General features: G+C 37.3%; 2 protein-coding genes across 5 annotated transcripts in view; one reads left to right on the forward strand and one right to left on the reverse strand.

Annotated features, from left to right (window-relative positions):
- Positions 1 to 1,663: 1,663 nt before the first annotated feature.
- DNAJC10 (DnaJ heat shock protein family (Hsp40) member C10) lies at positions 1,664 to 27,052 on the reverse strand. Its single transcript, XM_056350219.1, has 23 exons — positions 26,903 to 27,052; positions 25,870 to 26,239; positions 24,106 to 24,271; positions 22,263 to 22,313; positions 20,771 to 20,853; positions 20,458 to 20,589; positions 19,621 to 19,714; positions 19,350 to 19,427; positions 17,943 to 17,986; positions 17,426 to 17,563; positions 15,986 to 16,075; positions 15,114 to 15,227; positions 14,261 to 14,375; positions 12,344 to 12,471; positions 11,954 to 12,070; positions 10,597 to 10,698; positions 9,394 to 9,549; positions 7,914 to 8,047; positions 6,287 to 6,340; positions 5,743 to 5,890; positions 5,169 to 5,288; positions 3,834 to 3,950; positions 1,664 to 3,265 (listed from the first exon to the last, which is right to left on the reverse strand). Exons 2-23 carry the CDS (start codon positions 26,068 to 26,070, stop codon positions 3,254 to 3,256), a joined length of 2,394 nt encoding a protein of 797 aa, XP_056206194.1. The 5' UTR covers positions 26,071 to 26,239; positions 26,903 to 27,052; the 3' UTR covers positions 1,664 to 3,253.
- Positions 26,270 to 27,238, forward strand: part of PDE1A (phosphodiesterase 1A) — a 248,849-nt gene continuing 247,880 nt past the window's right edge. For 2 of the 4 annotated variants that reach the window (XR_008823670.1, XM_056350220.1), the window contains exon 1: positions 26,273 to 26,757. The gene's annotated coding sequence lies outside the window, so the exon portion shown is untranslated. Of the gene's footprint in view, positions 26,758 to 27,238 lie in introns of all 4 variants that reach the window. The other 2 variants (XM_056350225.1, XM_056350226.1) reach the window with 2 other exon arrangements.

A 27,238-nucleotide genomic window follows, 5' to 3' on the forward strand; every position in this document is an offset into this window, starting at 1 on the left:
CCTTCTAATTAGAGCAAAATAGGGTGCCAGAGATAAATTTAAAAGCCATTAGGCTTCCATATGCGCTATGCCACCTAGTGTACAGCACACTCGTATTTTGTGTTTTTGTTACGTGTTGCTCTTCCTTTGTGCGTGTAGTTACATGGGAAGGAAAAGGTACAAGGCTGACCTCGCAGTCTGCTGCTTGCAACTTCCGACACAGGGCAAGGCTGCCAATCTTTACGTAATATCCTGGCAGGTCCTAAGCAGGAGAGGCCCTGGAGAGTGCTCGTGCCCTGCTCTGCCTTGAGCGAGACTTTCTGTGGCACGCACAAACCCACAGCCCATCACACCTGTCCACCCCGGTGCTGTCTCACTAGTGGTGCTAGGAAAGGAGTGAAGAAGAATAATGAACACTATCTACAGCTAGCTACAAGGAGAAGTGGAACAATCTTGTTCATACAATGACAGTAGTAATTAAGTTTAAAATGAATTTAAATGAATGTAAAATTATATTTAAAATAAATTATTTGGGAGAGGGGGAGTAAGGAATGGTGGAACATTACTTAAAACCAGAGCATTCATTCATGTGCTGTTTTGGGTTCATCTTCTACTGGATTTATTGATGGGCATGTGAATTTGAAAGTTTTTCTTTTAAAATATGAAATGAACTTTAAGTATCAAACCAGCCACTAAAATATGACAATTATTTGTTTTGAACTATGTTTGGCATTTTGGCATGGGGGGAGTATATTCCAAAATATTTGTTGACCGATACAATTCTTTATTGCATTTTGAAATTTCTTATTGTTCTGGGTGGTTTTGTGGTGGGGTGGTGTGGTTTTTGATTTCTGAAGCATGAGGCAATGCTGACACCTCCATAATTCTACAGGAGAAAACTGAGGGACCTGGTTACTTCAAGATGTTCTTATTTAAAAATAGTGCTGCTCCAGAAGTATCTTGAGTAACCAGTTTAAGCCCTTTATTGGTAAAAATTGGATCATGGAATTACATGCATTTGTTCTTAAAAGAAGGTTGGAGATACAGCTATGTATGAAAGATTTTATTTATTCGTATGGCTAGGAACAAAGGCAAGACTTTATTACTCACTGCATTTTCCCCCAAGCTGCTTACTGAAAACTTTCAAAAAAACCTGTGAAAACTTGGAAAAACTCAGAAACCTGCAGTGCCCACAGCTTGCTTGCTCTCCCTCTGTTCTGAACATCTTTTTTGCCCCATGCACATCCATTTGGTCTCTAGCTTAAAAAATTCAAAAACCTGGATGCAAAGAGCATCATATACAAAATTCAATCTCAAAAATTAACTTTATTAATATTTAAACTAAATCCTCTTCCCCACAGCCTAACTGAAGTTCAAAACCAGTAGCCAACACAAAGTCAGTCAGTATAGAAGATACTTTGATGAGGATAATAGTGTTTGTTTTTCGTAGTAGTTATCTATATGCTTCAAATGACTAAACCCAAAGTAAGTGATAAAGTAACTTTCTACAAAAACTCTAAGTATGAATAGTCCCCTAGTAAAGCTAGAAAGTTTGTATGTTACCATCATCCTCTGGAGAGACTGCTCTGTGGCACTTTTTTTCTGTCCTACTAGTCTGTTCCTCTTAGCAGAAATAAGAGAGAAACCATACGCTAACAGGAATAAAGAAGAAACTGCACACATCCCTATAGTAGGTTATTTATTAGATTTTTAACGGTAGGATCCTAGAGTACGTAACCACGACCTCATTCTCCAGGAAGAAGGTAAGAGGTAGGAAGCGAAGTTACAGTTAAACATACACGTGTAAACTGACTAAAACAGAGTTTGTATTGGAGTCACAAAATACCAAAATTTTCATTTTTGACAGGGACTGAGTTTGAAGTTTGATTTGGATGGGGGAAGGGCCTAATTTATTAAAAAATAGATGCACTACATTCTCTTTTTTCTCAGATCAAAACACTGCAAAACCACGAAGCAACAGTGGCAGCCCTGAACACAGGGGAAGAAGCATGTGAATGGCTCAAAGTTATGAGAACCTCTTCCTTTTATTTCTTGCTGCCTTCTTTATAAAATAAATTACTTGTAAATAATGTATTTACAAATTATAATACTCACACTATAGTGACTAGTCATGCCAAATCTAAATCCATGAAGAGCAGGGAGAAAAGTTCATCTGACAAGTTCTCAGCAGCATTTTATTGAAAATGTGAAACATTTTAACATTGAACTCTAAATGCAGCAGTTGTTTTGTTGTCCTTTGTCATTTTTCTTGTCTACTGAGAAGCTATCGAAAAGACTAAAGAGTGGGAATTCTATTAACATGTATGAGGAGACAAGGTACAGTGTCCATTATTAAAAGGCACTTGCTCTCCTGCTTGCCTAAAGATAATACAAAAAACAAAACCTCCAAAACATGTCTCCAGAGAAAAGTGGTAATACCAAAAAAGATTAATATGCCCACAGAATACATTCATATTTTAAAAGACAATAATAAAGTTATGACCTAATAACTTAATCAGATGCTTCAATGACATAACTGAAATTGTGGAAGCCCATGAAACACTGAGTTTAAAGTCCTTGACTTTTTTTCCTTATTTAAAAAAGAAGAAAACCCACACCAACATAAACCCCCACCAAACCAAACAACTAAAGAAGCTCTTCAAAGCTCTCTTCATCGGGGCACCACCACCAGTGCCACAACACAGTCATCCACTCCAGGGCAGAAGCAAATGTAATTCAACAAACCTGTCCCGCTACCCGTTCTTGATTTTATTTATTAACATTTGACTAGACATAATGCAACCCCAAAGCAGAATAATCATCAGGTAAAACTGTCTTTCAAATAGACAATCCCTCATTGTGTTTCTGCATTGCAGAGTGGTTTGAGTGCATATTCAGCCATAGGCTGAGTGCCACATTCAAAAAGAGTTTGAAAAGAGACAGAAAAATATAAGGAACCAGTAAATGAGTAGGCAAAAGTGATACAGTCCATATTTCTGGTCAGCTCCAATGTTTTGACTAGGACGAAGGGAGCTGGTTTGTCAGAAGAGGGACATGCAGAATTCATTTGCAGAAACACTGAACGCTTCCACCAAAATGCTTTCATCTCCCCACAGTTTAACAGAATTCATACAATCACATATGCCTGTGAAGTCAAACTAGTTTTCATCTCTTTTCTCCTGTCATGAAAGTAATCAGCCTCATATTTTCCTCATGGTGTCCTCTATATTCACAGCTTCAGAATATTTCGAGTCATATCTACCTCCAGTACCACTTAGAGTTCATCCTAGTGACAGGAAAATAAACAAGTTATTCTGAAAGTACAAATAAAAAAAAAACCAAAACCAAAACAAGATTACTGGCAGGTTTTTTCTGTGATTTTAGACTTCTCTGTAGTACTAGTTTTTCAATTGGAAAAATGCTTCTCTTAAATAGAATTCAGGGTACTTCTGAGTTAAAATGTCCATCCCATTCTTGCACTAATCAGCCTCTGTAATTTGGTGCCTGCTTGCTAAATCTAGTCTAAGGATGACACTTAAGGATACAGTACAGCTCTTAGTTTAATGCAGCTGTCCCATGAACATCTATATGTCCTGTGGATTTCTAAGTTCTGCTGGGTCTTGGCATGATTAGTGTTGCAGCTGCAGTATTCTCTGCTACACCTGTGGACAGGGGAGAACTGATTTTGAATAAGTAACGGTAACCAAAACACGACTGGAAGTAAGATGTACCTGGTACTATTTGAAGATACAGCATTTAATATTTCACAAAGAGCAAATACTAACGTCACTTAAAGCAGCTATTCTTTACAATAATATCAGTCTTGCAAAAGGCCCCACAATAAGTATTCTTACCTTATTTCTAGATTTTTTTCTTTTTCCTTTATTTTGAATTGCTTCTAATTTTTCATTCAAAAGGTCAGCAATACCTTTTGCATCTCTGCTGTCTATATATTCCCCAAGAACATTTTTCTGGGAAAAAAATATTAAAAATTGTGTAACATTAACCATTCTCTACACCGAATAGAAAATCTGCTTACTTTCAGATAAAGTTCAAGAGGAGTGCAGGGAGGAAGACATGGTGGCTCCGGCAAGTTTGTTTATGATTCACAGGTATATTTTTAGCTCTTTTTAAACAATGCTAATTATAGTAAGAACCACTCTTGGCTGCTAGTTTTCAAAATGACACAAGATTTGAACTACGTAGATTTTGTCTTGATCCTTACAAGAAACCTGAAATAGTTGTAATTTTCTCACATTTATACAGCTCAGTAACGTAGACAACCCATTACAAAGTCTGCCACTTTGTAATCTCTGTTCGTGAAATCTGTCTGTGTGGGTCGCTACTATGGAGAGCTGGAAAGCCATTCCTCCTCACCACAGAAAAGTCTCATTGAATTTGATGGGATTGGGGCAAGAAGGATTTCTAAAACTTTCCAAAATAGATTCAGTTAAAAAAAGAAAAGGAAAGTATAATTAAAAGAATTGGTTTAACTATCGGAATGCATTGAATATTTCTCTTCAGCATTGATACATTTAAAAAGACGACTATAAGATTCTTGTAATTTAGTAGTTTTACCAGAATAAAGGCAATTTCCTAGACCTATTTGGATAATTTTCAATTTTTTAATTTATTACTACTGTTCTGCTAGTAGCATATGTTGATCTCAGAGTCACAGTGATAATTGAAATGGTTTGATAAGGTTTATTTTTGAGACAGAACACAGTATTTTTAGTCATTTTTCAATCTTAAAATCATTTTTCAAGTGATAATTATAATGAAATACTGCGATTATACTGAAAGAGATTTCTCCTTAGCCAAAACGAAGTTGTCCGTATTTCATTTGGAGAGAGACCTTTCCTGCTTTTGGGTAGCCAGTGGTAGAATTAGTTAAGGTTGAAAAACACTTTGTGACATGAGATCCCTGAAAAATTAAACCCTGGTTCTAGTTAAGCCCCCATTTTACTGTTCTGTTACAGTAACAATGTGTTATTGAAAAATAATAAACTTTACATTATCATTGTCCTACTATTTTAAGTACTACTGAAATTTATTATTACTGCATCTCCAGAATATCAAAGTAATGCACTTTAATATGTTACAGAAATAATCTCTTAAGTCTTACTGCGACATGAAATAGATCTACTAACAGTACCCATTCAGCAGCGCACACAAAGGAAACACTTTACCTTTGCTCCTTGGTAGGGGTAAAACTTAACAGTAGGGTAGGCTCTGATATCAGCTGTTTGACAGGTCTGAGCATACGCCTGACAGTCTATTTTTCCAGCTTTCACTTTTCCTTTAACATTCTAAAAAGAAATGCATATTAGAAACAAATTTCACATTTCCATGGGTGACTCTAAGCAAATCATGAATAAGCCAGCAGCGCAGCTGGAAGTAAACAAAAAGTGTTGCTCAAATCTTTTAAATATCTCAAGGCTAGTTGCCTGCTTGCTTCTCAGACTGTTAACCTTGTATGAGAAGTCCCTGCGTGTTCAGCGGAGCACTACTACTTGAATTGAGGGCAAAGCACATCACGGTTCCAAAGGTCACCTCATCATAAGCTGAAATCTGTCTCCATAGAGGGTCTGCGCAAGGGACAATGCACACTGGCAAGTGGGACCTACAAGCGTGGACTTTCAGTGAGAAGGAGGCTCACTGGGGGTATGTGATTTTTGGATGATTGCTAAGAAAGAAAGTGCCAATCAATTGTATTTTAACCATTACCACTATAACAATCCGCTAATACAGTTAAAAACCTACCCTTGCAAGGATCTCAAATTCAGGAGCAAAACTTTGGCAAGGTCCACACCAAGGAGCATAAAAATCAATGACCCAGTGATCTTTTCCATTGAGAACTTTTTCTGTAAAACTCTGAGGAGTCAGGTCTACAGACACCTGTGGTAAGTATCTGTGGAACAGAAAAATAACAGTCATAATCCATTCAAAACTTTAAAACATACCCAAATTCCATTTAAGCATAAGAAAAATTTCTGAAATAAAGAATATTACTAGTCTGAAAATCCCTACTTTTACCCTTTGTACTATAAGACAACTGCTTTGTAAAAGTGGAAGACAGAATAATAATATGGTCTTCAGAAAATGGGTGGACAGTAAGGAATATGCTATTTCTCCATATTTTAAAAACTTGAATCAAAAGATGTGGAAACTTTTAACATCTCAATTTGAGCAATACATATACCTGAATGTTTCTAATTCTTGATTTACAGAGCATTTAAACATTAATTTTTCCTAGCAAGCAAACTATATAAGCAGCTTGTGAACAAAGTTTAATGCAGTAACTTACCCCAATGCCCAGCCTCTCAGTGAATATGAATCTCTGTGCCATCCATTGTAGCTACTATTAAAAGATTAAAAAGAAAACAAAAATCCAGTTGCACAGTAGTTTGCATTGTTTGAAAAAACACTCCGTAGAGTGGAGATGACAAAATGATGAACTTAAATGCAGATGTATTAGGATGTATTTCTACCTCGCTTTCAAATCTGAATAAATAAAAATCTTATTAATACAATTCAAAGATACAGAATTAAGGACCAGAAGATGAAGAGAAGAAAATTCTATGTCAAGAGAGCAAGAAACTTGATTTGGAGCACATAAGCTTTGATAGCTAGAATGGAAGATTTTCAGTAATAACTCCAGATAAAATTGCAGGCTCGAAGAAACATGAGAATTAAATTGAAACATCTTATATATTTCCTAATTTATGTTCACTCATTACAAGAACAGAGTTATTAATTTTATATATATATATATATATTTCCATCAATGTGACAGTAGAAAAGCCAGGCAAACTGGTTACTTGGACTTCCAGGACATTTGCTTAGTTTTGAAATTCCAGTGGCAGGTTAGAAAAAAAGATTAATTCAGGATTCATATCCACTAATTTACAACTTTATAACGAAGTATTTTTCAATAGTTACCTGGTCAAAATCTGACTGGATAGTTTTGGGTGATCTTTATTTTAAGAGACAGACTTCCTTATTTTTGCAGGAAATAGCTCACGCGTGATTAGGAATTTGGCACTTAACAGTCATATTCACCAACTTAGTTGTTTTCACCAAGAAAAATATATCTGCTTTTCAAAGAAACTTCTTCTAGAAGAACTGAGTAAAAGCAAGCATTCCAATGATTAAAGCTACTGAAGTCTACTGTTAAACACTATGATGGAGAGGCATTACAGTTTATTCTCTGCCAACACTTAATAGAACCTTCCAGTTTGTAAAATAATGAAGCAACACATCTGCTATTTCAGATGGTTATCTATCTTTAAATATGCATGTGCTTCCCAAAATCCCTGGATCTTGGAACAGTACTGCGAAATAGAGGGGACAGGCTGTTTGGTTTTGGCCAGATTTTATTTCCCATAGAATTTTTTTTTGTTTTGTTAATGACTAATGCTTCCACACTAATGACACAGTGAATGGGATAACTAGAGATAGCACCTTTGCAAAAATTGTCTATCCTAACAGACTGTTGGCAGGGGGGATGATCAGATGGCTACATCACTGTTCCCTAAAGATAAAGCTGCAATCAATTAGGCCTAGTAGTATTTTTATATTATATGATTTAAATAATCGACTTTACAGGCAATTAAAGTTAGAAAACTGCAAATCAATAAATAACAAGAAATAAAAATTAAGATTCCTGAAGCAGTCTCAGTTCAAATTACTGAAATGAAATGGCATAATAGAATGGCACTAGTTTGAAGTAACAAAGTCAGTAATATCTAGCGCAGTAATGTTATAATAGTAATATAAAAGTAATATCATAACATAATATAATAGTAATATAAAAGTAATACCGTAACAGCCTGCTTTAACAGCTGTGACGAGCCTTTTCTACAGAACGGAAGGTATTTATTTGTCTTGTTCCACATCATCTAACATTTCCCAAACTGAAGTAACCTACTTACAAATATTGATGAGCTGTGTTTGATTTTTGAGGAAAGAGTCTTATTTCAGGATATCCCCGAACATTTTCTTGGTGACAGAAAGAATAGTATTTTTGACAATCCACACTGCCTACGTTGATTAATCCATTTAACATCTGAAAAAAAGAAGAAAACCTACAATCAAATATGCTAATCAATTGTACTACGAGTTCAGTAATGCCTCAGAATGTAAGTCTTAATCACTTAGTTGGGGACAAACACCCAACAAAAGAAACCAAGATTATCACATGGTTTTCTTCCTACCTGTAGATGGGTCACTGGCCCCTGATGAAAGGCAGCCACCCAGGCGCATTCCTGTCATGCACATGTATTTGAGTATAAGCTGCATGCACAGGGCTCAGGAGGCACCTGCCTTGCCTCAAAGGTGCATAGGAGTGATTATTTAGTATCAGAACTACCTGTTACCGTGTTTCGTATCCTAGGCTCAGTAATTACGACAGTATGGATGTGCTATCGGTTGCACAGTTGACCTGTGTCTTGACCACACTATTTCTTGCAAAGGCCCAAACCACGTGACACGGGCAGGGAAGCTGATGATTACTGAACACGTACTACAGAGCTACTGACACTTCACAGACATTTGACTAGAATACAGAATCCTGGCGAGAACTCCTAGTCTAGGTGAGTTCTAAATGTCTGACAGTCATGGAATTTCTTCCAAAGCCCTACCTTTTTTACCTAAAGTTTCTAGTTCAAATTCCTGGTAACGTGTCCAGGAAGACCCAGATGGTTTTCATTAAAGTAATACTACCTTTACAAATGAGAGAACATTGTAATGACCCTGCAAAACAAGAACACCCTCCCCAATCCCAACAATTCCATATTGATGTGTGTGTAGTTCAGCTAACTGACAATGAGCCTTGAAAGTGTATGTTTAACATTTCTTTACTTTCAGTGAAGAAAACAAGAGCTCAGAAAAGAGTCTTCCTAGTACAGGAAATAATTAAGATGCAGAAGACCGAATTCCTTTAACCTGAAATTCAAGTCAGAGGTTTCCCCGAGGTCTACGTGCTATCCTAAAGATGACTAATGATCATAAAGAATACTGAGAATAAATGGGCAAATTATTTCCACCAATTGTTATTTATGGACAAATGGTTTTTTTTCATATTTTGTTTTAAACAAATGCAGAGCTGTTGTCTATATAAAGCACTAAGCATCGATGAAAGTTAGCTACTCTGAATCTTTTCTTGGAAAACACACATGTATCAACAGGAAAAAACTGGCATACAACATCGATGTACTGAACTTTTAAAAAATTAAAGAAAAACGTTGTATTTGAAACAATACAAAATTGTCGTCAGGTAGGAATTCCCTGTTTGTCCCCAGTATTAATCACTAGTCTTTCCTGGCTGACAGATCTCTAAGACAGCAGTTGTACTATCTCAATAATTGCACAGAAGAAGACACAAAAGCAGAGAAATATTTGAATGTCACTTACTCTGGCCATTTTTTTCCATTCTGGCATTAAAGCCTGACAAGGTCCACACCATGGAGCGTAGAAGTCAACCATCCAGATTTCCTCTCGTTTTCTTCTCTGAACTAATTCGACAAATGTCTCTGGTGTTAGGGAGACCACCGATGGATTCCTAAGATCCTAAAGTGAAGACAGCTTATATACATACTTTGCAAGAACAAATTATCCCGTATCCAGTGCCATCACATACAAACAGACTGAACCAAATCCTGGGAATGTTCGTCTTTTAGTGAAATATGCTTGATGCTGTGGTAGGGAGGACTCCATGCCACTGAAAGGCATGGAAGCATCAGAAATCATCCCTTCATTACAATCACATGCCTGATTTGTTGAGAAAAGTGATCAAAAAACTATAGCCAGGCTGCAAAAGTTTTCTACCTCTTCTCCAAAAAGGGACGCAAAAGGCAAGAAATTCAGCTTCCTTGGCAAGAACAGGCATTATGAGACTCAGCCATGCTGTTTAGGCTGTCAACACCATACGTATTCTTCTGGTGCACTAGGGGCCTCTGGATAGCAGCTGAAAAAGACTATGTCCGCCTGTTCCTGCATGTGTGCTATTACACCTGCTTTTCCTGGGCTACCTGGAGAGAACAAATAGTCTCTTCAAAGAGCAGAAAACACTCTGCGGATCTAGCAGTGAGAGAACCTGAATGCTGGAGGAAAGATGGGTGCCAGAACTCTGGCAGCAACAATGACAAGTACCAACGATTTGCAATTCAGCAAGTTAAGAAAGACCAAGAAACAGCTGAGAAGCATGGAGGGCAGCAAGCTAATTGACAAAAATGTGAACCTCCTATGTTAAGGTGTGTACGTGAGGCATTTTCACTGTAATATTGTAGCACTTCATGCCTTTAATTTCTTTATCCTCTCTATGAGATAGAAATCATTACTATTACACTCTGCAGATTGGAAGGGATCTTCAGTTATTTGCTAATGATCTTGAAGAAATTACTCGACAGAGTAGGAAATTATTCCATCAGGTGTCAAGTCCCAGACGGACAGTTGCTGGATCACTTCCCTTGCCCAAAAGGTTGGGTTTTTTCCCACTCTTTATCTTACTAGTCTTATTAATTTTAAAAAATAAAAATCTTGGACTCTTCCAACTAAAGAACAAGTTTGTGGATAAGTTGCATACAGAGCATGCAATGAGAATTATAATTTACATACCTCTATAAACTCTAAGATCTGCTCAGCAGAGTGATGTCCTTCATATTCATGAACATCAGACTGATTGAACACAACTGTTGTTGGATAAGCTCGAATGTTATGCTGACAAAAACAAACAATAAGAAATTGCAAGGAACGATTAGGCTTCTTGTACTTTAACTGCCATTGGTATCGGTGGCTCACAACTGCTAAGCTGTACAGTTTGTACAGTACAACTGCTCAGACTTAGATGCAAATGGGAGTTTGAAACAATACAAATCAGTACAGGTAGGTTGCCAATTGTATTCAGAGATGGCACAGTTTGTTCTGAATTTGAAAACCAGCCAGTAGTCCTTTTGCTGTGCTCCACAATAAAGGAATTAATCCATGGGCCTTCTAAGCCCTAACTTTAAAGCTATTCCCAGTCTTCAGGTGCAAATACTTGTACTGTATGAATAACAGTATTGTTTACTACTGAACACAGATGCTTCAATGATTTGAATTCTTCAGTGTGTAAATACATCTAAATAAAACAAAAAAGTTTGTCCTTTTTTGCTTATTTTTCATGTGTTTTAAGACGTTCACATTTTAAAGATAAATAAAACAGTAATGTAAAAAGCTCTTGTGAAGAATAAAATATGGTTGCAGGAAAGCTGTCAAAATGTGGTATTTTCTGGAATTCAGGAAAAGCAATGACAGTAATTTCTACCACAATAAATTCACTGAAGTAAAAGTTAAGTAAATTTAAACATGAAAAACTAGTCAAGATTTTTTTTAAAATTAATTCCATTACTATATCTTTAAATAAAATGCAAATTGGTAAATAATAAACTTTCTTTTAATTTGAAATTGATCCTGCACTACTTAAGCACTATAAAACAAAAAGCCAAGCCAGTTAAGGTTGAACTGAATTAGAAGTGGTTTTGCAGACACCTTCAAAGAGCATTATATCAGTATAAAACTTGTGTTTTAAAATATTTTACTGTTTTTTAAACTTCTATGTGAAGAACAAAAAGAATGCATGTACATATGTATATACACACTAGGAAAAACTTTCTGGGTCTGCTTTAATTCTTTTTTTCCTCTTAAAAACCCCAGGAATTATTAAATTCTGACACTTCCAGAGTCTTCCAACAACACTATGAAATCAGAACAAGGTGTGACTTGTATTTTGCATTAATATATTATCTGTAGTGGTTACATAGTTTGCTCCTTTGAAAACAATGATACAAGTGTCCCTTTTTGTTTACTACCCTTTAAGAAAGTAATATTAAAGAACAGGTATTGTCTGCCCCCATCCCACTGCCCCCAACTAGAAGAAAAGTAATATTCTTTGAAAGGATTTTTTTTTTTTTTAAAAAAAGTTTCTGCATCTTACCATGTTGCAAAGCCCTTCATGGACAGTACAGTCTAGTGTTCCAAACTTAAGCTGACCATAAAGATGTTTTGATGCTTTTCTCAGCTCTGGTAACAAAGCTCGACAAGGAGGACACCACTAGAAAATAAAATGCAAGTAAGTGCAATTGCTTTCCCTGCAGTTGGCTCTCAGGAGAACGTACACGGTTTGAGATGAATAATATGCTGCTTTGACCACAGACTCCACTCAATACAAAACCCACACGGACTAGGAACTAGTGCTGCCAAGGAATGAGAAATTACAGTACCATCTCATGATGACGGAGGACACTTTCAAGATACTGGTAGTATTTTGTTACATAGTCACCTAACAGATTTTAGAAGAAGGGAAATGTAGATACTACATATTTACCGGTGCAAAGAAATCCACAAGCCATGGTTCCTTCTCTTTGTCAGGAAAATTCTGAGGTCCCAGTGTGATAACATGAGAGTTGACGCTCTCTTTGGCAAATGCAACAATGTCATATAAGATCTTCTTTCCTTCAAAGAGCAATGTAAAAAGGAAAATTTATTCTTCTCTATGAGAGATTTCGTTAAAAAAAACCTTAGCCACAGCAACACGAGTCCCGTAGTTCCCTTGGCTGATCTTTAAACATGGCGTGCCTAAATAAATTAGACAGGTACTGGCTTGCTTTTTCACAGGATGACAATGTTCAACTGTCCTAACCTACACAGGAAAGACATACTCTAGGTGATAGTTGGTATTTGGCTAAATATTAAACTGGATATTTACCCAATATTAGCCAAATAAATGTTTTATCCAAGACATAACATGTTTTTGTCAAATAAAATGACTGGTTTTTTTGAATGGTCTGTTGGCTGTTATACCATCTTACTAGTGTTTGTTGGAATTAAGAGTTCCTATTCTAGATACACTTGCCTTGGCAGAGGTATTGAAAACTTCAAGCAAAATAAATTATATTGGTAAGTCACAGCTATTTAGGTGTAACTGAAGTTCCTGCTGACACAGCTCCAGTGGGCAAAGATCAAGTCTCTTCATACCCTTCAACATACTTGTCAGCAGAAATGAGAGTTTGTGTCTTGAAATGAACTGAGAATAAGAACTTCAGGGTAACTAAATCTGAAGTCACTGCACAGTGACTTAGTAAGATTTATTTTTGTTCTTAGATTTTGAACTGTTGAAGCCCTTCAACACAGCATATTAAAAAGCTTTTAAGCTGTTGAAAGCTCTTCAACACGGCATATAAAAAAGCTTGATTCTTTCGCATATTCATTGTTATGAATACTGGAGCAAGATGACTTGCAAATGCTCTAGATGCCATCTATTTTGTAAATAGTAAAACAAACCATTCAGAAAAGAAGGTATGCACTGTAGTCCTATGTATTTCTCTTACATTATTTGTAACCTATGCCATTATAAAGAGATCTAAAAATGCTGTATGTATATAACCCTTTCTTGGCTTCTTTGCAGGAGGGGGAACTGCAAAAAGTATAGAAGGCTTTTCCCAGCAGGAACCATTAAATGTACGAAATCATCTTTCCCTCTTAGATACAACTGATCTTTTCGAAGCGGTCAAAAACTTTCCTCCTTTATTGCAGTACTGGGGTTGAAACTTAATTCTAGCAAGCTGTTTCTAATACTTCAGAGGCTGAAAAATGAGAACTTCATCTTGCATCATTGCCTTGTGATGATGCATTCTGGATGAAGCTACACCTATTGCTGCAAGCTACAGGTTTTGCTTCAGGCTCAGTTCTTCAACCAGTATGTTTGAATCCTTTCAGCGGTACACAGTAACAAAGTTCCAACCTTTCCTGGAAGGAAACTACTACTTTGGAAATGAAAGTAAGTGGTAAAAGTCTCAGTACAGATTTTCTTGGATGTTAGCCAACAAAACATGGAACTAGTTTTAGTGCAGTGAGACATATAATCAAATCCTGAGCTTCTCAGCTTGGCAGCACGGTGTAACTAGCATGTTAGGCCTCAGTGAAGTGTGTGCCTTACACCACTGTGGTTATCCTACTCAAAGTATAAGCTGTCCTGATCAGCTTCAGAGATTTCATTTGTATGTAATTGTGTAAATGACACTGAAACAGGCAGGATAATAAAGACAAAATAAATCCCTTGGCTTGCCCAGGAAAAAAAAACAGGAATTGGTAGGTTTGTTCAAGGCTACAGTAAGGTCAGAGGAAAATTAGCAAATATCAGAACTACAAAACGGTTCTTTGGGAAAACAAATGCACTTGGCCAAAGACAGTGTCATCTCAAAGGGATTATGTAATGACTTGAATTTGTCAAAGTTTCCCTTACCATGATGAATTTCATAATCTCCAGTTCCTTTTCCTTTGAAGACTGCTAAACAAGGCTGATAGACATATAGTTTGTTGCAGATGGTTGGTGAAGAAAGACAGTCAAACTTGCCAACCTAATTAACAGATAGTGCCATTTTAATTACAGTATCCTAATTTATATAGATTAACATATTTTGAAAGTCAGTAAGAGTAAGGAAGAAAAGGTAAAAATATGGAAAAGTAAACAGAGGTCTTAACTATGATGTTTGAGGAAAACTACTAGCACAGCTGTATTAGGTTGCTTGCTAATTTTTAAATCAAAGGCCAAAATGGGGAATAAAATCTTAAAGAATCCTCTTTTTTTCGCCCTCTAATAAAATAGCAAGGACGCAAAAAGACACCTAAAATAGATTTGACATTAAAATTTTTCTAGTCAATGCAACAATTTTTCAAAAATACATACCTCAGATTAACACAATCCATATGTCTTCAGTACAAAGTTTGAATTTGATTTTTTTATTAAGAAAACTTTCAAGACAATTATAGGGTTTTGTGAATAATTAAAATAAAGTTTCATATACATTTGTTGTTGAAGTGTTAACTTTTAATTGTTAACTGAATGAGATCTGCAGCAACATTTCCCATGAGAGAGCAGATTTAAAAGATAAATATTTCCTAACTACTTTTAAATGATTCAAACTGTATGGGAAACTTCACTGCTTGCTTTAAATTAAAAATTTTATGACAGATATACCATATGAGAGTGTATCTCTTTCAGTACCACAGGTGATAGTAACAGCTGATAATAATGAAAAACGTAACTTGTTCTCTGAATGTAAATGGTACTTCACATTAGATGAGTGAGCACTTACCTGAATATGTTCATCTTTAAGTAAAAACTTAAGTTTCTTAAATTCCTGTACATTTGATTTATCACTCTCCCCAAACTGGAAGAAAAGCAGCCATCGGTGATGAGCCAGATGGTCCTTTAAATAAAGGAACAAAACAAAACCACACACAAAAAAATTATTCCCAACTTACACTAACTTGTAAATTCCTTTTATGTTTTACAAAGGCAAACACTCAATTATTCAGCTGATCTCCAAATGACCTCCTACACTAAACAAATTCTTTCATGTAGTCCTTCCACTAAATTTCCTTTTACTGTCTTGTAAAGAGGGAAAGAGGAAAAAAAATTCTGAAAAAAAAAAGCTGGATACATGCTACCTTCTACACTTTTTGTTTCCTTTTGCGTTTCCTGTTGTAGATTAAGCTGGTAAATGCTACTACAAGTATGAAAAGAGGTTTCTTCTTCTTTTTCCTCTAAGACATGAGTAACATTTATGACTCCTAATTTCAGTTCACACATAACTTATCATGGATCAACAAGTTGTTTTTTTTCTCTCTTACATTACTGACAAAATTTAGAACATTCTCTACAATGTAGTCAATTTTTAAAATACTTGAAAGTTACAATTGCAAAGTAAGTTGCAATAGCAATTTCTGTGGTTTTCTATTTTCCTATTAAATAAAACCCCTCCCTTGCTTTTGTTTTTTTGCTAAACAACAAAAGTAAACACAGACAAACAATGTTAAATAACGTTGGCTACAAAGAAAAAAAGTAATTTTCAGTTAAACAAATATTAGGTTGTTGTGTCAACAGGATTTGAAAATGTAAAAAGTAATGATAAAGATACAAAACTACATTATTTAAAGAAATCTTAATTTTTTTTTTTAAATTTACCTCTAATGATGCTGCAGAGATAATTTCAAAGTCCGGCAGATGCTGCATTACTTCCTGATATATTTCTCTGGCATCCAAGGACTTAAGAAACTAGGAAAAAAGGTTAACTGTGTTTACTATAAGGAATTACAATCAACCTGACTGTTGATGATTAGTACTCAAAGTGTCAGGGAAATTATTCTGATTTGTTCCTTGCCATCAACTGAAGGGTACAGTTAATAACATGTTATTTGATCGACTTCTTTTGCATATATATAATTTAACAAACATCACTCTCAGAATACTGCTTTTTAGCTTTTCCTACAATATTAAACTCAAAATATCACATTTTGTCAAAATGGGGGCTAAAATTAAAATTTCAAGCCAAATTTGACAATCAAGTTGATCTCCAATCTAGTCTTACAGCCTTCCTTAACTGTACTGTACAGATATGCAAGTTTCAGTAATTTAAAAAATTTAGGAAGCAATATGAATCAGTAACTCAAGAGTTGGTAAGTTACAAGGTTGAAAGTAAGTAGGTTACAAATTTAATTTCCTCCTTTTAAAGACACAGGTAACAGTAGTGACAATAAAGGAACAAGCCGTGCTTCAAACTGAAAAGTGTCTCCCATCAATTAAGGAAGTTAAAACTACCACACAAACCCAGAAGGAGGTTGCAATATTAGAACAGGGCTGAACAATACAATCCATACTGACAGACATCGTAGGAGTACTTTTATCACACAGCAGTACTCCGCTCAGAGTAGTATTTCTCAAACTCGTGATACCCAGGGCACACTCCTTCTGGAATAAAAATGTGGGGCATGTGGCAAGTCACAGAACTGTAGAGTTGTTTACGTTGAAGAACACCTTTAAGATCACCACGTCCAACGGTTAACCTAGCACTGCCAAGTCCACCACTAAATCACGTCCTTAAGCACCATATCTACCGCCAGGGCATTAAAAGACCACTTCCCTGGGCAGCCTGTTCCAATGCTTGAGAACCCTTTCAACAAAAAATCTTTTCCTAATATCCAATCTAAACCTCCCCTGGTGCAACTTGAGGCCATTTCTTTTTATCCTATCGCTTGTTACTTGGGAGAGGAGACCCCCAAATTTGCCCCGGATAGCTGGGTAGCAGAGCAGCTTTAGAACTAGCTCTTGGGCCTGTCACAGAGCACATCCCACCCCGTGTTCCCACAGCTGCTCGTGGAGGCTCCTGAGGTGGCTAGGCAGAGCTACAGGCTGCAGCATGCTCCCGTTCACTCTTCAAGCACAGCAGCAAACTGGGGACCGCTGCCTTAGAAGCCAGGAGGGATACAAACTCATACCAGGGCATCCAAGCTTAGAAGAAAAAAGTATCTTTTCAACTGTATATAATCAGTCTGAAAATTATTTACACATTCCTTTGTCATCACCTTATTTTATCTAGATACAGAACAGTTGAGGAACAACTCGTACCAAAACACCTCCTTTCTCTTTGTTATTTATGGTGGCTCCAGGTGGAAAGTATGCTGTAGTACTAGATGAGATATCTAAATTATCACAAAGCTCACCCTGGGTGCCACAGTCCATCCAGCCTACATTAACAAGACCTTCCTGTAAGAAAAAAGAAAAATAAATAAAAACACAAAACTGACACAAAACCAGAGAAGATTATTTTTCAATTTCAGGTTCAGAAATGTTTTTGAAAATCCCAACAGAAACAATTATATACAACATCTAGAAAATGGAAGGGCACCACACTGTAATTCATTAGTTAATATTCATTCATATTTCATAAAATTATTTTACAATTTAGTGTTATTCCAATTGCTAGTAAGTCAAAGATATATCACTCTTCTCTTCTGAAAGTTAATGGATGAAAACTTGGTTCCACTAAGCTCAATGAGAGTTTTAGCTACAACTTGAAGCTTTCACTTCTGTTAATTTGTTTTAAATGTAACAGGTAATGCTTTCAAAGTGAAACGCTGCTTACCAACATGCCAGCTAGCTTAAGGCGCGTTTGGTAACTCAAGCAATCTGCAAAATAGAAGTGATTTATTTACAACATAAAACTTCAAATTATTAATGCACTAAACCTACTCGTTTAAAATTACCCCTTTCCTCCCTAAAAAGGTGACCATTTCAAAGGGCACACTTCCTGGCTATTCATCCAGTATTTCAGTGACTTGAAGTTGTAGCATCTAGTAATGAACACTTGATGGTTGTCTAATCTTAAGTTAAAAATAACGTGAATAACATTGTCTTGCTTCATCAACAGAGTTGTCATTAAAAAACCCCTAGTATTTTATTTGCTATACTAAGACTGACCTTTAAAATGTCTTCAAGATCAATGTTCTAAAAAAAAAAAAAATAACCCCAAGAGGTATTTATACATTGACTTCAAATGAGATTTCAATGGAAAGACCAATTTTCTGTGATTCAAATCATAACTCACTATAATAAATACATCATATGCTGTAATTACCCATCCAGACTTCCAGACTTTCAATAGTTACCTTCTGATGCAGATTTTTTTCTGAAATAAGAATATGCATCAAGCTCGCTTTAACTGGACCGAAGTTGAAAATTTAATATCAAAAGGACTGCAACTTGAAATCAAGCTATTTACAAATGCAAATCCAAGACTGCAGCTCTAGTTATTCAGTTCACAGAACAAAGGTCTCTTTGTAAGACGGAGAAATCTTTATTTGTCAAAGGTGTAGCACATTTACTTAGCTCTACCAGCTAACCAAGGCAACTTTCTCATACACTGTATCCAATACTGATCCCAACTTTCTCATACACTGTATCCAATACTGATCCCAACTTTCTCATACACTGTATCCAATACTGATCCCAACTTTCTCATACACTGTATCCAATACTGATCCCAAGAAATTCAGTGATAAACAGCTACAAAAAATAATGCAAATCTGAACTCCGTCATGACATCAGTAGTAAGAGCCAAAACTATGTCTAAACCTAATTTAAGAGAAAATACTGATGTAATTTTTTGAGCATTGGTGATTTAAAGTGGAGACACATCCTTTCTTCTACTCAGCTACCATGACAAGCTGACATGTTCTTATCCGGTATCTCTCATTTGAGCCCGAGCTGGAAAGTTAGAGGCCTTTTCTGCCAGTTCCCTTCCTGAGGGGTTACACTTGTGCTTCTGTAATGTCACATAAGTCATTAAAGCAGCGCTCAATAGCATAATCTTTCTATTAACACCCCTTTTGTCAAACTGCCTCTAAAATGGAGCTTAAATGACCCACAGTCCAAGTACTGTGATCATCTATGATCTTTTACAGCTTTTATTTGAAGCAAAAGGGATTATGCCACTATCAACATTAGTACTTTTTTCTGTCTGCCTTATTTGGAAAGTTCTTAATACACCTACCCCCACGTTCAGCACAGAAGGTGATCAACCAACCAACACCAGAAGCAAATGAAGTTTCAATGGCATTAACGAAGTTTCCTAAAAGTGAAACAATTTGCATCAGTTTGAGACTAAACATGACTATGAAACAAGGTTTTATATGTATATTAGCAAATTACAGAAAACTTTTAAATCTCAAAAATAACACTTAGCAACAGTTGATAGGTTCTGCCACATTTTATACTGTAAAAGCAATTTCAAGAACAACCCAAGCAAAACACGTGAACATTACCTGCCCATAACTCAGTGACTATGCTTGTAACATATTGCATGGCGAAGTTCTTCAAGCTCTCTTTTGACCTGTCTCCATAATATTTCACTGGTTGCTATAGAAGACAAAAGAATAAAGAATGTTTGGAATTTAATTTTTATATACATTTTGTAATGTGATTTCTTTCCAAGTCCAGCAACACAAGGATAATTTAGTCTTAGAAACACCAACTCCCAATGATTATATTTCTATTTAAATAAAAATTGCTTGCATCAGCCCATTTAGTGTATGCACAATTTCTATGTTCAACTTCTCAAATCTTATCACTGTGAAAACATGACCAACTATTCAAGTGCAATTTGTACACCACCCCTGGCACCACTACTTAGCAAACAGCTATAAAGCATGATGTACGTAATGCAGCTAGCATGGAGGAAATGTTATGGAAGGAATTTCCAAGTTTCTTTAAGTACATGGTCATATTCTTTAGACTCAAAAAACCCAGACTATTCTTTGTATTTGAAAAAGTCCATTACAATACTGTAAGAGAAACTGTTCAGATAGACTTGCTGCTTCGCTACAGCAACGCTGCTGACAGTATCTTCCCAAATCAGAAGTGGTATGTTGCACAATAAAATGATTCATAAAAACTACTGTATAAACCGGATATCTATTTTTTAAGTTAACTTTCTAAATCAAATTAGCAAAGGTGAAGAAAGAGAAAAGTAGTATATTAAAAGGAAGTAATATATTAAAAGGAAGATCTTTTTTATAAAAGATCTACGATTGAACAAGTATTAAAGAACTACTCTTCCAGATTTCAATCTCTCTAAAAACGCTCTAAGTTTTATCACTCACCATTCCAGTTTTGAAAACATACAGACTGGGATAACTGTTAATCCCTTTAATTCGACAAAGCATTCTATTATCGCCACAGTTGACAGCTCCAATGCGTATTACTCCATCCATCTCCTTGGCAAACTCCCTCCACTAGAAAAAAAGAGGGGAGAAAAGGATATAATCCTGTACAGGTATTATGAAAAATCAGCACATCTTTTATTCCTGGCATCTTGAATTGCTGTCTTTGGTTCCAGTGTAAGAACTCACTTCATTAAGTTTTATGCTGCTAAAAGCAATGAATTTTCCAAGTATGTTTGTTTGTTACACATACCGTAGGTGCTAACTCGTGGCAGTGGGAGCATCGAGGAGAATAAAAATTCACAAACCACAGCTCTCCTGAGTTAACAGCAGCATCTAGATAGAGAATAGAATTTTAAGTAATGCAAATCTACAATGTAGTTATATCTATAATGTAAATTTTTCCTATATTGTTTTCCCTGAAAGCTGAATTAAGTATTTATGTCACAGTTAGTAACAGTAACTCGGATGGGATAAAGATTGCACCTCACTTGCACATACTAGCTGCCATAGGAAAGTGCAAAAAAAACCCCTGTATTTCAGAGGATATCAGCACCCTGACTTTCAACATCTGTTCTACTAATTAAGAATAAATGTACTCTCTTCAGATTAACCTAGCTGAAACGTGTGACAGCATAAATCCGGTTACCCTTAAAATAAAAAATGAGTTCTGAAAGATTTTTACTCGCTAGAACTTTTCATTTCCTTATATCACTTTATGTATTTTCTAGGTTCCACCAGGCAATCTTTTTATGTAGAATCCCCCTCTAATAAGTGAAAAAGCAATTAAAAAATCCAAGTTAATATAATTACTAGAAAAGTCAAGGAAAACATAATTAAATACTCTTGCTTATAAAAGAAAACAGCAGCAACAAAATATACACACATAGAGGTTATCAGCTTGAATTACATGGCTTTCAGTCTCTCTGGTTTTGGATATAATTTTTATAGTGAATTTTCCAAGTTATATTTGCCTATATTAAAATATCCTTACAAAGAATGCATAGAATCAGCAAATCAATTAACCAAAGTAAGACCAGGTTCTCATGGAGAGCATCATGAGGCTCTGCTGTTAGAACAGTTTACAAAACTGGTTCAGCATGTAGATCCAGTCTGTACAAAGCAAACGGTACTCAAAATGCAGATGAAAAATCCAGTATTTTTTCTCTCTAGTCTCTTTTAGTTATGAACAGCTGTAATTTTAAAAGTAAAAAACCTGGATGATATCCCCACTGAAAGTGTTGTCTTTCTAGACCTTGTTTTACTTCGCTGTGTTTTTAATATCTGGTTATCACCTTCTGCTCTTGAACCTCTTGTGCAAGGCACAATTGACTAGATTAAAAAAAAATATACAAATTTAATAGAAAAGTTAGAAAAAATAGTTAGTTATAAATAGAAAAATAGAAAAAAATCAAGTGAATTTTTCAACAAGAGACCAAAAAAGATAGTAATGATAAATTAGGAGAAACAGAATTTTAACTGAAATAATTTCTTCTTACAGATCTCACAAAATATCTTTCAAGCTAATCTAAGCTGTTTATTGATATTGATCTGCTTACTAACTAGTGTTTACCAGGAAGCGTTACAGGTGCGTTTGTTTTCTTTTTCTCATCTGAAGATTATTTTCTGACAGTTTTTTTGCATAGATATGCAATAGAAGTCTATATCTGTACAGCTCAGAATGTAAAAATTATTCCTTTGGGTTGCCATGTTGTCAAACATAGAGCTATTTATTTAAAACTTACCAAATTCTCCTCTATCCAATGTTATAATTTCAAGATCATCATCATAAATACCTATTAAAAAAACACACCAATAATTGCTTTTTATTTTTGCCATCTTTAAAACAAAGACACAAACTATCATCTTATTCACAAGACAGAAGGCAGTACACAAGTTGAAACAGTAAGCTGGCAAAGAGTTTGGCAACAAAGCTGTATTTGTTTAGTAATAGGTAAACTTAGTTTATTTAATCTCTTGCTAACTCCTGCACCCTCATGCTAGAAAAGTCACCATCAGAACAGAACAGTTCTTTTGTTGTTCAAGTAGACCGGCCACCAAGTGAGCAGAGAACTTGAACTACCACTGTTACAGCTAGACTGTTAGAAATAACACCAACCAGTTGTCAGGTTAAAATCAAGAAGCTTCAGCTCTCAGTGAGAGCGCTACATGTAACATCTTCAAGCTCTCACTTCTCTCAGCCTCTGGTTATCTAAACTATTTAGATCACAAAGGTGTTTCAGCCACAAGCTTTTCCACTAACAGCACTTGTGAACACAGTAGAATAAAGCAGACAGAATAAAGGTAAGGAAGACAGCTTTTCTAAAAGGCTAACCAGTCCTACCCAGAACATCACTGCAAAACAGTCTACTACTTCAAGTATGCACGAAAGGCAGTGCAGAGACCAGAAATACTATTAGACAGCATCATATTATGCTACTATAGCTACAGATCTTTTACAGTACCTAACATGGTGAGATGCCATTTCACCTGAGGTATACACTGATTAAATGCAAATAAACAATGAGAGAAATTAATTTCCACAGGTGACAAGGTACTTTTTATATTACTATCCATTTATATATCATGTAATATAATATATACGCTCATCCGTGTATATATATACAAAATATCTGTATATTTGCATATACACACGCATATATAAAAACATAGATACAGAAATACAGACACTCTCCAAACTACTGATAATAGACATTCAAGAAAATTGTTTCTCGATCAAGCAATGCAACTTCAGTCAGGTAAAATGTCTTAAATCTGTTTATCTGAAGAAGTTTTAGGATAATTTCCGTATTTTCCTGTGACAGTTGTACCTCTGGTTTATCCAATTTCGATTTGCACAGGCATTCATTTTTTAGAGATTGGGACATACTAAATCAAACCACATAAGAAAAAAATTTTGCCAAGGTGGGCGTTCATTTCAGCTTTTTCTTTAATATCAATCAAACCATGTTCTTCAGCTCCCTATTTTAGCTTACTCAGCAGCTCTGAGAACAGTTTATCCCAGCCTTTCCCTACAACTACCTAAAAATGTGTTGAGACAAACATTAAATAACTTGTCTCAAGATCCTTTTAGGTATGATTCCATTACTATTCTTCCATTTTCTACTACCTCTTTACCGATCTGATTGTATAATTGCATATAAACCAGGCTTAGCAGTGCAAAAATCTCTCAAAATCCACTTCAGCATACTTTATCTAAACAGAAAACATCTTCCTGCATTGAAGAGTCAAAAAGAAGACTGATGAAACACTAATACTGGAATTTAAGTGAAGGAAAAAAAACAGCTTTGCACTTTAAAAAAACCCAAGAAGTTAGATAACCGAATAAAAAGGTAAGCAGCAGGAACAAAAGGCTAGACAAACAGAGTATTACATTTTTGGTACTTTTGGGTAGACTTTTAACAGGGTAAATAAAAGATTGGGTCCACAGAGAGAAAATGACAGCTACAGGAGAACAACAGAGTGGGCAGAAATTTGGAGGACACATCAGAAATGCATAAAAAGATCTGAATATTGCCTTCACCTGTGACTGGTGTAAGCAAATCACAAACGTACATCGTAACTTACCAAAATCATAGCGATAAAAGTGCCAGCTTTCATAACGACCTCCTTGCTGCTGATCTTCAAGACCTTTCTCTCCGTATTTATCATACTTCTTCCGCAGATCTTCATCTTTAAGTACCTCATATGCTCTATTTATTTTCAAAAAATTTTCATGTGCATTTGGATCATTCTATGTAAGGAAAACTATAATTAGTAAGTAATCAATAAACCATATTGTATATATAATGCTGAGAAAATAAGCTTTGCAAGTGTTTTTATATCTCTACTAAAGATGTCAGTTGTGATGGAAGCAGACATTACACTGGGATCTCCCAACAAACTACAGTAAAGTTTTCCTTTCCTGAAGCCAGATGCATCTTCTCATTTCTTCATCCTCACTAAAGTACCAACTGAAATACAGAACGAACTGGTAGGATGTTGTAACATTCTCCAGTGATCCCTCTTCTTTCAACTCTTGCTTCAATGGAAGGGGAAAAAAAAAGTAAGTACTCAAGAATGAAGACATACTACTTTCTCTATAATGTTTTCAACTCCCCTAGAATCCACACTCATTTGAAAATCTCTGATCTAAAGACAGATTCGTCCCTTCTGATCTTATGGTGTAGACAGAGGCACCCTTTTTTATTTGAAAAGCATTTTGGTTCTAGGTACCTTTAGAATTAAAATGGTGAAAAATCTGCAGACACATTTTGAACCTGCAGTTCGGGTTCTAAGCTGGTGCAGTATAAAAGTGATGAGCAAAATCTGTAGCGTTCTCCCACCCTTTTAACTTCTGCTTACACCCTTCATTCAAAAGATACTTTTTCTTAAAGATTCTTAAGGTATTTACCTAGATACACAGGAAACTAATTACTATTGTGGAATTTGTGTAATGGCTACATCTTCTGTGTATCATCTTTAACACCGAAAATAATCTGTTGACAAATCTTTAGTAGTATTTGCATCTTTGGAAACTACAGAATCTGTTTATTCTGAAAGTATCAACACAGGGAAAACAAAACTTGCAATTAATACCTACAAGTTGGCATTTCTAACTCTGTTGAAATTTGGCTTTCTCTTTCAATCTCAGAGGCTCCAACATACTCAGTGCAGGCAGGCCCTGAGCTCATATGGTACATTACTGTCCTCTGGGGCTCTGTGCGGATGCAGTTGCACACATAAAGATCCAAATCCTCCTATTTCTTGTGAATTTCTAATTATTTCAGGAAATCGTGAGGAAAAATTGATGATGTTTAAATTTAAAAGTGGTTCCTTTGTACTTCAGAAAACATGGTAGCATAAACTGAGCCATTCCCAGTTTTTTCTCTAGTTACTCTACAGCTCCTTATTACCCTCCCTCGTTAAGGCTTGGCAGTCCCAGGATTTCTGCTTTGTCCTATTCAATACTTGGACACTGATATCAGTCTCAATGACACTTCATGTCAGGGAAACAGTAAGTTCCCCTAAGCTAAACTTTACCAGCCAGGTAATATGGTACAGACCTAAGTTTTCCTCTAGTTACAAAAACATAATCGTGAATTAAATGATCTCAAAACCTTTTTTCACTACAGCAATTTAATACCGCTGAAATTCAACACAACCACATATGACCAGTCTACCCCTTTTTGTAAGTTTCCTCTGCAGAAAATCTGAGCTGAACCACATTACCACGCAATTACTTTACTTCACAAGAACACAGAAACATTTTAGATAAACTAAACCCACTTTCTGTTCAAACATGAAGATCCATTAACTCAACAACTTTGACCTGCTGAAGATGCAACTTACCTGATTTTTATCAGGGTGCAACTTTAATGCCAGTTTTTTGAACGCTTGTCGTATTTCTCTACTACTTGCCTCTTTGGATACTCCAAGTAAACTATAGTAGTCCTGATCAGTGCACACAAGAACTATTACACATACTGAAAGTAGCAGTAAAGATCTTTTGAAGTATCTACTATAATCTCCCTTGGAAACTAGGAACTCCATTAGGAAGCTTTTGGAAAGTTTACAGGTTCCGATTCAAGCAGGTGTTGGGAAGAGTCTCCAGTAAACGCGCCAGCATTCAGATACACGGGTGTTCAGCCGTATTTATGACGGAGCTCTTCAAAATGATGGTTGTCCTACTCCATGTCACAACTCTCGCAAAAGTTACAACCTGTAAGAAGAGGGAGAAACGAGCAATTAAGTACATTCTCCTACTTCTTCAGTAAACACACAATAGCAAAGAACCCCACTGCCAGCTTGTGAGGACTGCCCCTGAAGTTCCCTGATGGCCAGTGACCTGCTCTCCGGAGCGACAGGCCACCTCTATTGCCTGCATGGGGAGCGGGGTAATCGCGCAGAGCTTTACGAACGACACCGAACACCGGCCGTTCACACACGGGAAGAGGGCGGTTTCAGTAGCGCTCACTTTTCCTTCAGACTCACTGTGAGCGCCGCGGCGGGACGCGGCTCCCCGGGGGCCGGCCGGCCGCCAGCCCGCAGCCGCCGCGGGGCGGGGGCCCGCCGCCAGGCCCCTGGCGGGGAAGGCCGGGCAGCCGCCGGCGGCCGCCCGCGCTCGGCCCGAGGACCCGCGATTGGCCCCGCCACGGCGAAGGGGGCCGGCGGGACGCGGGGATGCGCCGCCGCCTCCGGGAGGGCCGCCGGGTGCCGCCCGCCGCGGCGAGGCCGGAGGTAACGGCGCCGCGAGGCCGGGAGGCGGCCGGAGAGGGGGTGTGCGGCGAGGGGCCGTCGCCGGGGCGGGGTCGCCGCGCGGCGCCCTCCACGCTGGCGCGGCCGCGGTGCCGGCCGAGCTCCGGGGCGGTGGCGCGGCGCTTACCGGGCTGCAGGGAGGGCAGCGGCGGCGGCTCGGCTCGGCAGGAGCCGGCAGAAGGAGCGAGCCGGGCGCGGAGCAGCATGGGACGGCGGCGCCTTCACCCCGGCGCCGGGCGGAAGGGCGACCGGCGGCGGGATCCGGCGCGGGGCCGGAGGCGGGCGGGGCGGCTCCGGGGCTGACGTGGCCGCCGCGCCCGCCTCGGGCGGGGGGCTCGGCTGCTCCCGGCCGCTCCCTGCCGGGGCGCTCCGGCCCCTCCCACAGCCAGGCCCGCCCTCTGCCCTTGGCAGCCCGCGCTCCCGCCGCCCGCGGCCGGGTGTGAGGTGCGGTGGGCGGCACCGT

The sequence above is a fragment of the Falco biarmicus genome, chromosome 8 (assembly GCF_023638135.1).
Source record: "Falco biarmicus isolate bFalBia1 chromosome 8, bFalBia1.pri, whole genome shotgun sequence".
In the NCBI taxonomy this organism is placed as follows: Eukaryota; Metazoa; Chordata; class Aves; order Falconiformes; family Falconidae; genus Falco; species Falco biarmicus.